The sequence below is a fragment of the Neolamprologus multifasciatus genome, chromosome 18 (genome assembly GCF_963576455.1).
Source record: "Neolamprologus multifasciatus chromosome 18, fNeoMul1.2, whole genome shotgun sequence".
Lineage (NCBI taxonomy): Eukaryota > Metazoa > Chordata > Actinopteri > Cichliformes > Cichlidae > Neolamprologus > Neolamprologus multifasciatus.
Window position 1 is genome coordinate 21,821,770 of NC_140456.1, and position 15,930 is coordinate 21,837,699.

Genomic DNA, 15,930 nt, shown 5'->3' on the forward strand with positions numbered 1-15,930 from the left:
AAAGTCCCTGTTTCAGTGTTTAAAGTGTCCCAACAGAATTTTAAAACCAACCTTCTTCTCAGGAGGAGTTGGATGGACTGGGGGCAGGAGAAACTCCTCAGAGTCGGGTCCAGGCTCCAGTGACTCTCCCCAGTCAAAGGAGTTCTGTCCCGGGATTAACTGGAGGGTTACATATGTTGTCGAGGACTCTGAGGACCAGGGGTCTGAGGCTTGGGACAATGATGTGAATGTTCATTTGTGCTGTCTTTGCCCATCAAACCCAGTTTTCTTTCTTACGGGAGTCAATATTAGCATTTGTACTTACAGGCATCAGCACTGTGAAAGGAGTCCTCCTCTTCTAGGTCAACCAATCCTGTCCAGTTGGAAGGTGAAAGCTCGCTGTCATCTGGTGACTCTGTGCAAAGAAAAATACACTTTTAATTCTTCTATGTTACATTAATTCTCACTGTCTACATCGACTGATTGGATGAGCAAATTTTCTGGTTAACCAGATGGTTGGCGTGACTGGTTCATGTGCCTACTGCAGATAAATGTAACACCTCTGATCGTGGTGGTTTGTTGTGAAGTCACGTCGGGACTAGCTGTCCCTGTAGAGTCAGCATCGCTCGAGCCTGCAAGGTAGCTCCAGGGCTTCCACAGGGAGGTGTAGATCTGAGAGATGGAGCCTGTGTTCTTCACTTTACCTAGGAAACAGGGCAAAGAGATTTGCTGTTTGTATGACATTCACTGAAGGTTTTTGCCTCTAAAAGCTTTACCGAGTTTTAATTTTGACGATATTAGTCAGCACAAAAGCCTGAACTGACAGCTGAGCATCCAGATATTAAACTTAAGCATACCCCGTCTTTTCCCTCTTTCTCTCTCTCTCTCTTTCTCTCCCACAGCTTCTGTCAATCCAACAGTTTCTCAGATATGAATCAGAAACAAGTGTTGCCATAGCTACAACATTGGCAGTGACATTTATTGTCATTGTTCCTGCATTAATAACACTCAAGGCTTTGTTTGGGAGTGATATGTTAGTCACATCTGTGTATGTAATCATGCCTGTAGTCATTATTAATTCCTGTATGGCAAATAAAACAATATTCTATGTTACATAACCTTATCATACTATAAATTCACTGTATTGATGTTTTCTGCTGTGTTAATACTTAATTAACAAACATCATTTGACCCCCTAGGCCACCATACCTCTGTAGCAGTAGGCATCATATAGTGCTGTAGTGTTGTCAGCGGTGTCATTGGGCGTGACCGTGCGGACTCCTGGCTCTGTCCCTCCACAGTCAGCACGAGGCCAGGTCACTGGGTAGCGGACGCTGCCATCAGACAACCAGCCTGGGGCACAGCTGTCCAGGCCGGCCCTCCAGGCCAAGTACAGCTGCCCCACTGTGGCCAGCTGGCCCCCAAGGGACACACAGCGGTCGGAGGCAGAAGAAAGTGACAGTCTGCCTGGGACCGAGGAGTGAAACACCTCGCCTGGAGCAGGGAAACAAAAGAGACAGCAGATGATGCCTGTCAAATTTCTAATAGGTTAAATAACTGAAATGCCACATAATGTTATATAATAGTGCTCGAGGTAAAATAATGAGGGTGGTGGTATTCTAAAGTAAAGTGCACCCTATGATTTAACAGTTTGTAGAACCACCGTTAGCAGCAATAACTCAATAACGTTATCTGTATGACTTTTTCAGTCTCTAACATTATTATGGAGGAATTTCAGCCCACTCATCCATAAAATGTTGCTTCGTTTCATGGAGGTTTGCAGGCATTCATTCATGCACAGCTCTCTTGATGTCCCACCAGAGCATTTCAATGAAGTTGAGGTCTGACCTTTGATTGTTTTCTTAATTTCTCATTGTACTGTCACATGACCCAACTTTAGCTGTCACATGACCCAACTTTAGCTGTCACATGATCCAACTTTAGCTATTGGACAGACAAATTCATTTGACTCTATAATCTAAAGTATTTTGGTATAAAGATGAGTTCATGTTCAACTCAGTAACTGCAGGTGTCCAGGTCCTGTTTTTGAGATGTTTGAGCTAATAAGCTGCGTTTGAATTTTGTGTATTGTGGCCAAACATGTCCACTTTGGTCTCGTCTGTACAACAGACATTGTTCAAGAAGTCACGTGGTTTGTTCACAAACAAGTTGCTCAGTCTTTTTTCTAATTGTACTATCGCAAACATTTAACATGCTAACTGAGGCTTGCAGATTCTGAGACATGAGTCTTGGGTTTTTGCAGTTTCTCCGAGTGTTGCACGGTCTGACTTTGGGCTGAATTTGCGGGGACCTTCACTCCTGAGAAGATAGAGGCATTGTGAGAACACACCTGAAGAAAACCTATGCGTTTATACACTTGCTCCAGATCAGTTAATCAAGTGGGTTTGATTAGCTGCACCTGTCTGTACCTTACCATTTTAATTCCCATGAAAACAGTAAGGTGCACTTAGTTTTTCACAAGACTGTATATATCTTACAGAGGAGGTGGAGGAGAAGAAAGTGGATAAGGAAGACTGGCACATGCACAGTAATATATATATATGTCTGTGTGTGTGTGTGTGTGTGTGTGTGTGTGTGTGTGTTTTGTTTTGTTTTGTTTAATTTTTTTTTTTTACTCCTTTGAGGGCAGTATTTAGTTTTTCACAGGACTCTTTGTAGATCTGTAAAATCATTTTATGTTGTTGTTTCTTTTTAAGTTTCTGCAGCACGTGTGGCTTAAAGGCCAAAATTCCTACTGAAAGTATTGAAAATGTGAATATTTTCATATAAAAAAACGCAAATAATAAAAAATAGGGAGCCATGATTTTGTAGCGCATGAACTTTAATGGTGTTTTTTTATTGTTATTTTGGATTGCTGACTTTCTTTCACATGTGTACATGTGGGTTTGGTCTGTGTCTTTTCACTTGATTTGGTGAGAACAACAAGAACACTTAAAAAAAAAGTCCTGACTTATCCCTTTAATGTTGTAGCAGAATATGATGCAAACCAGCCAAAAGCTGTGAGAACTCTTGATGCTGTTTTATATCTTCTCTTGTGTGTGTTTGTGTGTGCATGAATGTGAGTGTGTGTTTGTGTACCATCCAATTCTTTTGCAAAACAGTACACATCAAACAGCTCTTTTGGGTCCCTCTTCCCATAATTCCTCACTCCAGCAGAGTACTCCTTATGTCCGTAGCAGCCAAGCTCTGGAACCTGGACAGCATATCTGTGGAGAAAACCATTTGGGAGTGATGTAAGAAACTTTTTGCTTTTGTTTCAAAATAATAATAACTTGGACATTTTACTGCGTGACAAATGTGTTAGATCATATATCAAAGTGTTTCTTTTCATTAAGACTTTAAATATCAGTAAAGAATAAATTCCTATTTGCATTCTCTTTTAAAGGGTAAGGGATTAGAATAAATTAGAATAAAATTAATAGCAAAGAAACAGCAACACAGAAAAGAACACGATCTTAAAGTAGATGAAGCGGCAAAAAGAACTGAGGAATATTAATAGAGAAAGCAGATGATCCAAGAAGAGAGGAAGCAAACAGGATAGTCATTAGTTTCAGTCCTTCAAAGCGCCACAGTGTTGCAGAAAGTGCAAGCAGCGAGCAAGAGAAGAGAACTTATTGATCGTCTCCTCACCGAACAGTCTGATCATCCAACCAGCCAGCAGCACAGCTGCCGAAGTTGTCATGGTACGCTGCCCACAGCTGGGCCGGAGTGGCGATCTGAGCCGAGTTTTCCTGACAGGCTCGCTGGGCGTCACTAAACGAGAGGGCGTAACGAGCGCTGGGAGACCGGTAGTGAAACACCACACCTACACAGACAGACCCAGAGACAGGTGGCAAACTGTTTTAATTCCTTTTAATTTGACAGATATACCAACACAGTCAGAATCAATACATCGGGGGAATGTAATCAGCGAACATGTTATTAGGGGCCACAAACAGATCAAGCAAAGATACTCTAGTTTTGGCTGAAATTTCACACATGAGCACACAGAAAAAGGAAAAAAAGAGACACGAGAGAAACCGGTATTGGTATTCAGTGCAAACACTTTACTTAAATGAATAACACAATTATTCAAGCGGAAAACCAGATAACAAAAACAAAACAAGCACAGAAAGCATGACGCTACATTAATTAAAGCAGTCATTATAATATCGATAGAGTGAATCAATGTTATTAAAGCTTAATTAAATAAAAAAGCAAAAAACAGTGGTTTGGGGGGATGAGGTGCTTCTGTTTTAAAAGCCGCCATTATCTGTTTTACATTAGCACAACAAGGCTTGGCTGCAATAAAACACCAAAATCAATTAAGCTGGAAGAGGAATTTTAAAGCCCTTCGAGTTAATGCACTTCTACCTCTGTGCATCACTTGTGCTTAGCCTATGTTTCCTTCGGGGCCCTAAACTTTCCTCACACAGAAATGTCTCGTCGGCGGCTGCTGCACTTACCGGACACCACCAGGGGAACAGTGTCCTTCTCATAGTCGTTGCCCATGACAACCTGACAGTGGTAAGTGCCTGAGTCGTTGGTACGGAGGCTGGAGATCTCCATGGTAGCATTCAGAGGGTTGGCAGCGTATCCTGGCAGCATGATGCGACCACTGAAAGCCTTATTCACCTTGATTACATCGCCTTGGGCACAGAAAGAGAGGTTTCATCATTAAAGAGATTTTAGAGGTAGAAAATAAACTTTGCTACATGTTTGCGATTTAAAAGCCTTTGCTACCAGCAATGGGGTGACCCACTAACAACTAACTGTCCAACAGAGTTAGAACAGTTACCTCCCTGACATGGTTTTTGGTTTTTAGTCTTTTCTCACCAGTTGTTTGAGAAAGTCACTGTTTGATGCAGAGATCTGACATTTAGACAGATCCACAATCTTAAAGGAAGTATGTTTTGTCCTTGATTTCTCTGCTTCCTGTTTTGTTTTGGGAGTTATGTCTCTAATTTCAGGTCCTCCACTTCCTGCCTTTGTTTATTTCCTGCCTGTATGCACCTGTGCCCCTGTTCTGCCCTGGGCAAATGTAGTCTTTGCCTCCCTCCTAGTATTTGCATACTTCTTGTTGAGCGTTGCAGCATTTAGTTAATCCCGTGAGTCTCCAAATTATAAACTGCACAACATGTTAGCAAACAATTTCACGTTAGCATATCAAACACATACAGAACAACATTAGCATTCATTTTGTGTTAGATTTCTTTCTCCACCTGATCTCTGCACATTTCTGAGGTAAATGTGACTTTTTTGCTGCTGAATGCTTTATGCTATGTGCTAGCAATTTTCTACAGTGCGTTGTAAGAGCTCTTTCACTGAAAACAGCTGGCAGCTGTGCCCGATAAAATGTTAAGTTGTCTGCTGTATGGTACCCTGTGGATGGATTTAATCAGCACTGCTCAGGCAGATTTGGACATTTAGAAGCGCAGGTTTATTTCACTTTTATTCCAGGAGCTGTTACGATCTTTTCCCCTTTTTTCTTTTGTGGCCTTAAGATAAATTCTATAAATACTGCAGCCTGGCCAGCTGAGTCAGCTAATATCTGTGAACAACACCTCACACATACACATTTGATCTGTTGTTGATACAAAACTATTGATTAGTGTAGCTTTAAGTCTCACTGGGTATTCTGACTGAATAAAGTCAGAATACTGCTGACTCAGCGAAACAGGAACATTAGGTTGTTGTCTTACCTTTAGCAGAAAGCACAGTCTGCTCCGAAGGAGCACCTTGTCCTCCCCCTGCTAGCCTAGTACGAGTCCACAGGAGGTGAGGAGGCCCAGTGGAGGTGCTGGTCTGGAGGGTGAAGACACAAGGCAGAGTGGCTTTGCCTGCCAACATTTGTTGCACTGTAGGATGAGTGATCCTACGCATGTTCACAATGGAGGAGGTTGCACCTGGAGAGGATGAACAAGAGAACAAACATGATTATGCAATGTGTTCAAGGAAATTTAGCTTAGAAGAAATGAAAACAATGGAAAGAATATATCTATATCTATATCTATATCTAGATAGATAGATAGATAGATAGATAGTGTAGAATCCTACATGCAGTTTAATTTGAAATGTACACTTTTATTTTGATAGTGCAGAAAAAACAGGAAGTTGGGCGAGAGGAGAGTGGAGCCACATGGTTTTTTGACCTCGCAATCTCTCTTCATCCATTTTGAATTGAGCTTTATAAGTTTTTATAATTTGGAATTCTGTTGCTGTGTACCTGTTTGGACTTTTGAAGTAAATATTGAGAAACTATCAAGGACTGTTGTTTTGTTTTTTGGATATGGAAAGAGGGACTAAGCGGAGCGTCAAGCTAAGGCTCCATTCGAATGAAACCTACATTAGTCAAAAAACCTGCTCTTCACGGATTAATGGAGTTTGAAAACGCCTGACTATAAAGAAAGAAGGAAATACTGAACCAAGGAAAAACTGAAGATGGAAAACTGTAAGTTTTAAATTGCCTTGCCCTTTTTCAATTTGCTGAGGTGCATGTGTATTGATTGAGTTTGGAATTTTGCTACCCATGGATGAACAAAACAGTGGAAAAAGGATTGTAAAAATGACTGAGAAGGCTATGGAAGACTGCAAGACTAGAAATGTCAACACACGTAGACATAAGCTCTCTCAATTAACAGGCATGAAAAAAGAAATTGAGCAATTAATGGAAGATGATGCAAATGTTGACCTCGTTAAATATAAATTACGAGTTGACTTTAGCTCTTTGCAGCAAGACTTTGCTAGCCTAAATTCTGAACTGCAACAACTTATGAGTGAAGATGAATTTTTGGAAGATCAAAATAGTTGGTTTGATCCAAAGAACAAGTCCCTGAATGATTTCTTTTGGAAATGTGAAGGGTGGATGAATGAAGTCATGAAACGCTCTGAACAGAACAGAGAGGACAACATAGGAAAGCAGGCTGATAATAGGTCCATATCGTCAAAGTCGGCAAGCAAACGCTCAAGTAGATCTGGATCACAACGTGGAAGCATTTCCTCTACATCTTCCTCTATTAGATTAAAGGTAGAAATGGAGCATGCTGCATTAAAGGCAAAGGCTGCAGCTCTGGAGAAGAGTTTGGCAATAGAAAAGGAAGAAGCGGATTGGTATGCAGAAATGAAAGGAAAGGAGGCTCAATTGCAGGCAGAAGAAAAACAAAGAGAGGCTGCAATAAAGGCTAAAAGGGAAATGCATGCTATGCAGACTGCCCTTGCTGAGTCAGATGCAAAACTGGAAGTTTTGCAAAAATATGAAGATACACAGCCAGACATGAGCATTTTTGCAGATGATGATTAGAATGGCAAAACTGAGATTAAAACAACATTCCACCCAACATCGCAATACGTCTCATCTGCACCCTACGACAACGACGATGTGCAGACACCAATGCAAGAAAGGACAGTGCCTGTGCCAAGCATTGAAAGGGCTGGTGAACCCGTGCTCGATAGTTTGTGTCAAGCCATTTCTCAGCAAGTTAATGTCACTGAGTACCTGGTAAAGAATCACAAAGCATCTCTATTACCTGACATCTCCATTCCAACTTTCAACGGAGATCCACTTGAATACAACTCTTTTATCGGTTCCATTGAACATGGAATTGAAAACCGTACTGATAATAATCGTGATCGTCTACAGTATTTGCTGCAGTACACGAGTGGACAACCCCATCAGTTGGTTAAAAGTTGCATCCATATGGAACCTTCAGTGGGTTATACAAAGGCGAAACAAATGCTCAAAGAGTTTTTTGGAGATGACTTTAAGATAGCTGAAGCCTACATAAAGGAGGCCCTGGATTGGCAGACAATTAAGCCAGAAGACGGCACTGCACTACAGTCCTTTGCATTGTTTCTCACCGGCTGCTACAATGCAATGACAGATGTTAACTACATGGAAGACTTGGATAATACGTCTAACCTAAGGGCATTAGCTAACAAGCTTCCTTACAAACTTAAAGAATCGTGGCGAAAGTATGCTTGTGACCTGCAAGACAAAACGAAGAAAAGAGTCAAGTTCAAGGATTTTGTCAACTTTATCAATCAGCAAGTTAGGTACGTGCTACACCCACTTTATGGAAATATAAGGGAAACTACAACAGGTGTGAAGGACTCATTCAGACAAAGAGCAAAGCCACAATACGCAGAGACATTCAAACCAAAGAAAGTGTTTACAACAGCAATCACTGACCCTCAAATGGAAAACAAGAAAGAAAGTGCCAAACAAGTGGCATCAAAAACACGGACTGTCCCAGTGGATTCAAGCAGCAAACCTTGTGTTTATTGCAAGGGAGAGCAACACAACCTCCAAATCTGCAGAAAGCTCAAGGACAAGCCTCATAAGGAGAAGATGGAGTTTTTAAGGAGCATAGGACTGTGTTTTGCCTGTTTGAAACATGGTCACATGAGTAGCAGCTGCAAAGACAAGCTCCATTGTCAAGAATGTTCTCGACTGCATCCTACCCTGCTGCACATCACCAATAGGGACTCACAAGAAGAAACAGCAAGGGAGGCTACTCAACAGTTCGTATCAAGTGCTCTTGTACAAACAACAGCAACTTTCAGCATGACTGGGGCCGGTAAGGAAGATTGTATTCTTCCAATCGTTCCAGTACGTGTCAAGGCCCAGTCAGGAACCAAGACAGTAACAACATATGCATTCTTGGATCAAGGCAGCTCAGCCACCTTTGTGACAGAGTCACTGATAAAACAACTGAACCTGAACGGACGAATTACGAAAATCTCACTCCGAACGATGGGAAATGAATCTGTTGTGAACACCTGCATTGTGACTGGACTGGAAGTCAGTAGTCTGGATGGTAGCCAGTTTATTAAACTTTCAGAGGTGTATGCACAAAACCACATTCCTGTAAGTAAAAACAATATCCCATGCCAGGAGGATGTTGACAGGTGGTCTCACCTGACGGAAGTGAAACTTCCCACTATCCAAGCGGATGTTGGATTACTCATAGGAGTGAATGTTCACAAAGCCATGGAACCGCTTAAGGTGGTAAACAGCGTGGACAATGGACCCTACGCAGTGAGAACAATATTAGGTTGGACAGTAAATGGACCACTTAGGAGTGGAGGCGACATGAGTGGGAGAAACAGATTGGCACAAGTGACTGTGAATAGGATATCAGTAGCCAGGTTGGAAGAGCTCTGGCAGCTACAGTTTAAGCAGGACTTTCCTGATGCGGGACAAGACGAAAATCTTGAAATGTCCAAGGAAGATCATCAGTTTCTGAACATGGTGTCTCAGTCTGCAAAACTGGAGGATGGCCATTATAGTATTTGTCTTCCAGTGAGAAGCAAGGCGCTGTGCTTGCCAAGCAACAGAGAAGTCGCAGTGCAACGTGCGCTGAACTTACAGAAAAGATTCACCAGAGATGTCAAGTTTTACGAGGAATATGTTGCATATATGGATGATATCCTAAAAAAGGGTTACACAATCAAACTGAACAATGCTGAATGTAAGTCACTGGAGGGACGAACATGGTATTTGCCTCATCATGGAGTGAGACATCCAGTCAAGCGAAAGTTACGTGTTGTCTTCGACTGCGGGGCAAGCTTTCAAGGAACATCGCTGAACCAGCATCTCTTGCAGGGACCGGATTTGACAAGCTCACTGGTGGGAGTCCTCCTGAGGTTTCGACAGGAGACTGTGGCAGTAATGGCTGACGTGGAGGCCATGTTCCACCAAGTCAGAGTCAGCAAGGAAGATACAGATCTCCTCAGGTTTCTTTGGTGGTCTGATGGGAATTACAAGGAGAAGCTTGCAGAACACAAAATGTTGGTCCACATCTTTGGTGCCACCTCTTCGCCAAGTGTTGCATCTTTTGCACTTCAGAAATGTGCTACTGATTTCGAAAGGGAATTTGGTCAAGAAGCTCCAAGGACAGTCAAGAAAAACTTTTATGTGGACGACTGTCTTAAGTCAATTGCAGAGGAAGACGCAGCAATCAACCTGTGTTCTGACTTGAGGAACATGTTGGCCAAAGGCGGATTTCGACTAACAAAATGGTCAAGCAACAGCAGAAAGTTGCTCAACTCAATTCCTGATGAAGAAAGAGCACAAGGATTTAAAGTTCTGAATCTGGACGAGAGTAATTTGCCGATGGAAAGAGCATTGGTGCAAAAAAAATCTTGCACGATTTATGTCGGAGGAAATACGGCTGGGATGAATCCCTACCAGGGGATGTCATTAAGAGCTGGAATAAGTGGGTTGCAGATTTGCAAAGGCTTGACAACTTTGGAGTTGACAGGAGCATCAAGTCAAAGCATTTTGGTGCACCAGTCTTTGCGCAGCTGCATCATTTTGCTGACGCAAGCGAAGACGCTTATGGAACAGCAAGCTACCTGTTGCTGCGCAATGCAAGTGGCGAGACTCAGTCCACCTTGGTAATGGCAAAGGCAAGGGTTGCACCTTTGAAGTGTCCAACCATCCCACGAATGGAATTGATTGCTGCAACAGTTGCAGTGAAGATGGATAAACTTCTAAAGAAGGAACTAGAAGTAGAACTGCATGAATCTGTTTTTTGGACAGATAGCACGGCTGTGCTAAAGTACTTGAATAGTGAAGGCACAAGATTCAAGACCTTTGTTTCTAATAGGATCTCAGTAATCTTGAGCCATTCTCACATTCGGCAGTGGAGATATGTCAATACCACTTTGAATCCAGCAGATCATGTCTCTAGAGGACAGACTGTTGCAGCATTCTTAAAATGTGGTGACTGGCTTTCGGGACCAAGTTTCCTATTCTGCTCAGAAGATCAGTGGCCCAAGAATCCAGATCCCAGAATGCTGGATTTTGATGACTTAGAGGTCAAAAGAGAAGCTCAGACACATGTCATTCAGATGCAAGGGCTCAAAGACTCAGTAGACCAGCTGATGAATCACTACTCATCCTGGACAAAGCTAAAGCGTGCTGTAGCCTGGTTCATGAAACTGAAGAGTTTGCTTAAGGAATTAATAGCAAAGAGAAAGGAAGCAAGCACAATGAGTGAGGAAATCAGGATGAGCCAATTCAAGAAAGCTTTCAAGGGAAAAAATCTAACCTGTGATGATTTGTCTGAAGCAGAAATGGAAATTGTGAAGTACTGTCAGAAGCAAAGTTTTGAACAGGACTTGGTAATGCTGAAAGAACATCAAAGGGTGAAGAAAAATAGCTCTCTCTACAAGTTGACTCCAGTACTGCAAGATGGAGTCCTAAGAGTTGGAGGAAGGTTGAGTCGAGCAGCGATGCCAGATGATGCTAAGCAGCAAGTCATCTTGCCAAAGGAGTCACATATCACACAGCTTGTGTTAAGACATACCCATGATGTTACAGCTCACGCCGGACGGAATCACATGTTGGCTCATCTGCGTCAAAAATTTTGGATCCCTGGAGCAAATGGAGCCATTAGAAGGTTCTTGTCAAAATGTGTCACCTGTAAAAGGCTACATGGAAGTACTGGCAAACAAATAATGGCAGATTTACCAAAATGCAGGATCCTGCCTGATGACCCTCCGTTCACCAAAGTAGGTGTTGACTACTTTGGTCCATTCCTGGTAAAAAGGGGAAGAAGTCAAATAAAGAGATATGGTGTCATTTTCACATGTCTTACCACACGAGCTGTACATCTGGAGGTTGCATCTTCACTTGACACTGATGCGTGTCTCAACGCCATCAGAAGATTCCTTGCCAGAAGAGGACAAGTTAAAGAGATGTACTCGGATAATGGAACCAACTTCCGATCAGCTAACAGTGAGTTAAAGAAAGCCATTAAAGAATGGAACTCCAGTATGATCATAAAATCATTGCAGCAAAGGGGCATCCAATGGCATTTTAATCCACCAGCAGGATCTCACCATGGAGGAAGCTGGGAGAGACTCATCCGCTCAGTGAGAAAAATTTTGAACGTCACAGTAAAAGAACAACTGTTGGATGAAGAAGGTCTGCACACCTTGCTGTGTGAAGCTGAGGCTATCATAAACAGCAGGCCTATTACAAAGGAATCTTCAGATCCCAATGACCTAGAGGCTTTAACACCCAACCATCTCCTGTTGCTGAAGGTTAAGCCAGAATTACCCCCAGGAATCTTCAACAAGGATGCCCAGTATGTAAATCGCAGGTGGAGACAAATCCAATATCTTGCAGACATTTTTTGGAAACGCTGGTGCAAGGAATACCTCATGCAACTCCAAGAGCGTCAACGATGGACTACACCTAAGAGAAATTTCCATGTTGGTGATGTTGTGCTGATCGTAGATGACACAGCACCCAGAAATTCATGGCCACTAGGAAGAATCGTAGAGATCTTTCCAGACCAGAAAGGTCTGGTGCGTCATGTGAAAGTAAAGACCAAGACCAATGAGCTTTGTCGACCAGTTACAAAGCTGTGCCTTTTGCAAGAAGCCGAAGATAATTGATGCACTCTTCGAAAGTCAAGAACTAGTTTCCTCTGAGGGGAGGAAAGTGAAAGAAGATTTCTTTAAGATAGTTGTCAAAGGAGCTTGCAAAGAAAAGCGTCTGGACTTCTTTAAGTTACTTGAAGACGTTTCACCTCTCATCCGAGAGGCTTCTTCAGTTCTAAGGTCAAATGGTGGAGAGTCCCAGATATAACCCTAGTGGGAGTGTCCCCCCACAGAGGGACAAAAGGACCCCCTGATGATCCTCTAATCGCCTGAGCCAAGGTGTGGAACTGGGTGTGGGTCCCAATCAGCCAGAGTTTCGGGTAAGTTCATTGTGAAACCTGGCCCCACCTTATCATGCGAATTCCTGAGGTCAGATGGCCCAGGGTGTGAGTGGGCCTTAAGGCGTCTGGGAAGGGATCTCAAAACTGGATTATAGATGGCAGAGAGTTGGTGTCGTAAACCACCGCCTCTGTTCAAAGATGGTCGCTCACAGTGGACATAGATGGCTTCTTTCACTCCTCTTTCAAACCATCTGTCCTCTCTGTCCAAAATGTGAACATTGGCATCCTCGAAAGAGTGTCCTTTATCCTTAAGATGCAGATGGACAGCTGAATCTTGTCCTGTGGAGGTCGCTCTTCTGTGTTGTGCCATGCGCTTGTGAAGTGGCTGTTTGGTCTCTCCAATGTAGAGGTCTGGGCATTCCTCGCTGCACTGTACGGCATACACCACATTGTTAAGTCTGTGTTTTGGCGTTTTGTCTTTCGGGTGAACCAGTTTTTGTCTGAGTGTGTTGCTGGGTCTGAAGTACACCGGGATGTCATGCTTGGAGAAAACCCTCCTGAGTTTCTCTGATACACCGGCTACATAGGGGATGACAATGTTGTTGCGCCTGTCCTTCTTATCCTCCCTCGCTGGTGTCTGATCTTCTTTTCTGTGCCTCTTTGCTGACTTTATAAACGCCCATTTAGGATAGCCGCACGTTTTGAGTGCTTCCTTTACATGTGTGTGTTCCTTCTTTTTCCCTTCAGGCTTAGAGGGAACATGTTCTGCCCGGTGGTGTAGGGTCCTAATTACTCCAAGTTTGTGTTCCAGAGGGTGATGGGAGTCAAACAGGAGGTACTGGTCCGTGTGTGTGGGCTTCCGGTAAACTTCGATGTTGAGGTTGCCATTCTCTTCAATGTGCACAGCGCAGTCCAGGAAAGGCAAACAGTCATCCTTCGTGTCTTCCCTGGTGAACTTGATGTTTTTATCCACAGCGTTGATGTGCGCAGTGAAGGATTCCACTTCTTGTGTCTTGATTTTGACCCAGGTGTCGTCTACATATCTGTACCAGTGGCTGGGTACTCTTCCTTTGAAAGAGCCAAGAGCCTTCCTTTCCACTTCCTCCATGTAAAGGTTGGCTACAATAGGTGACACGGGGGAGCCCATAGCACAGCCATGTTTTTGTCTGTAATAGCCTTCGTTGTATTTGAAATATGTAGTGGTGAGGCAGAGGTCTAACAGTGTGCAAATCTGATCGGGTGTGAAGTTGGTCCTGTCCTCCAAGGAGCTGTCTTCTTGTAGTCGTTTTCTGACAGTCTCCACTGCCTCCGTGGTGGGTATGCAAGTGAAGAGAGAGACTACATCAAAGGACACTATGGTTTCATCTGGATCCAGGGTAAGTTTCTGGACCTTGTCAGTGAAGTCGGTGGAGTTCTTGATGTGGTGTGGGGTGTTCCCCACGAGAGGAGCAAGGATGGTAGCAAGGTGTTTTGCAATGTTATAAGTGGCTGAGTTTATGCTACTGACTATGGGTCTGAGTGGGACAGCTTCCTTGTGGATTTTTGGAAGTCCGTAAATGCAGGGTATGGCATCCCCTGGGTAAAGGCGGTGATAAGTAAGGCGGTCAATGATTTTGTCCTTTTCCAAGTCTTGAAGGCAAGCTATAACTTTCTTTTTGTAGCTGCTTGTGGGGTCTCGCTTTAAGGCTTCGTAGGTATTGTTGTCACTGAGGAGAGTAGTGATCTACTTTCAACTTTAAGATAGTTGAAGTTCAGTTAAGTAATGTAGCCATAGATCTTTTCATTTAAGTTAAAGATTTTGGAGTAATTGTTTCAAAGACATTGATAACAATTAGGGGCCGGTAATGTAGAAGCCTACATGCAGTTTAATTTGAAATGTACGCTTTTATTTTGATAGTGCAGAAAAAACAGGAAGTTGGGCGAGAGGAGAGTGGAGCCACATGGTTTTTTGACCTCGCAATCTCTCTTCATCCATTTTGAATTGAGCTTTATAAGTTTTTATAATTTGGAATTCTGTTGCTGTGTACCTGTTTGGACTTTTGAAGTAAATATTGAGAAACTATCAAGGACTGTTGTTTTGTTTTTTGGATATGGAAAGAGGGACTAAGCGGAGCGTCAAGCTAAGGCTCCATTCGAATGAAACCTACAGATAGATAGATAGCCTGTCATGAAAACACATCATTTGTTCAAATTTATTTAGCTGAATCTTTGAAAAATGTCAGCCATAACAAAGCGTGGCAGACATAAAATAGTTTTTACACCAACAAAGTGGTTCACAAAGAGCTGTTTAGCTAAAACGTGGCAAATCTCAGCATTCTGTACAGTGTGTCCGAAAAATTGGGGGGAAATGAACACATGGAGGACAAAAGAAGTAACAGACCTAAAGCAGATGAATAGCATCTCAAACTCATGTCCTAGGAAAAAGTCCAGCAAAGACCTGACACAGAACCTGAGAAATGCATCTGATCCATCTACTGTTCACTGAAGGCTCATCAGAAATGGTCTCAGTGGAAGGTTGGCTGTCAAGAAGCCATTCTTAATTAAGGGAAACAGAGAGAAAAGGCTGAGGAATGCCAAATGCCATGTACCATGTTCTGAAAAATTAGCAACAGGTCAGCAGGTCTTATGGAGTGATTTGAATTTTTGGTCACCTACAGAGGAAGTTGGGAGAGAGGTTTGGTGGAGGGAATCCAAATTTGAACATTTTGGTATAAATCTTTGCCAACAATGAAATTAACAGAAAGCTGTCTAAGAGAGTTCAGGCTGTGCTGAAGAATAAAGGTGTTCTTACCAATTACTGACTTTGATGCTCATTAGAATTGCGGAAACTCTGTTTTTGCCTCATATACTGTATTTCCATGTATGTCTGCACATGTTTCAATAAACCACTCTATCTAGTTCCCATGTTCCCAGCAAAATATAAAGAGATGATGGTTGGCTCAAGACTTTTGCACACTACTGTACATACATGAATGATGTCTTCTGGTTGATTTTGGTCATTATACGCATAAAAAGTTGCATGTACACAGGAGGTTTAGGCTGTATTGAAATTTATAAAACCAAACTGACTAATGCGATATGGCATTAGTTGTTTCACACTCACATGTTTTATTGTTCCAGCGAAGTTACAGGATGGAATTAAGATAAATCAATAAGTATTAGTTATTACAATAATATTATTTTTATGAGGCTATTCTTCACTCAAACTCCTTTAATCAGAATTCAAAAAAAAATTCTGGAGAAGAAGCAATGCCACTTTCTGTGCACAAAATATTGA

The 15,930-nt window shown here is 42.5% G+C and overlaps 1 protein-coding gene across 2 annotated transcripts in view; it reads right to left on the reverse strand.

The window, feature by feature from the left end:
- LOC146497872 (neurocan core protein-like) overlaps positions 1-15,930 on the reverse strand; it is a 57,803-nt gene that overhangs the window by 24,901 nt on the left and 16,972 nt on the right. For both annotated transcript variants that reach the window (XM_085142163.1, XM_085142164.1), the window contains exons 3-10: positions 5,682-5,885; positions 4,446-4,628; positions 3,631-3,805; positions 3,079-3,206; positions 1,189-1,473; positions 540-683; positions 305-394; positions 52-209 (exon numbers count right to left, since the gene is read on the reverse strand). In XM_085142163.1, the coding sequence (XP_084998289.1) occupies positions 52-209; positions 305-394; positions 540-683; positions 1,189-1,473; positions 3,079-3,206; positions 3,631-3,805; positions 4,446-4,628; positions 5,682-5,885 (1,367 nt within the window). The remainder of the gene's footprint in view (positions 1-51; positions 210-304; positions 395-539; positions 684-1,188; positions 1,474-3,078; positions 3,207-3,630; positions 3,806-4,445; positions 4,629-5,681; positions 5,886-15,930) is intronic.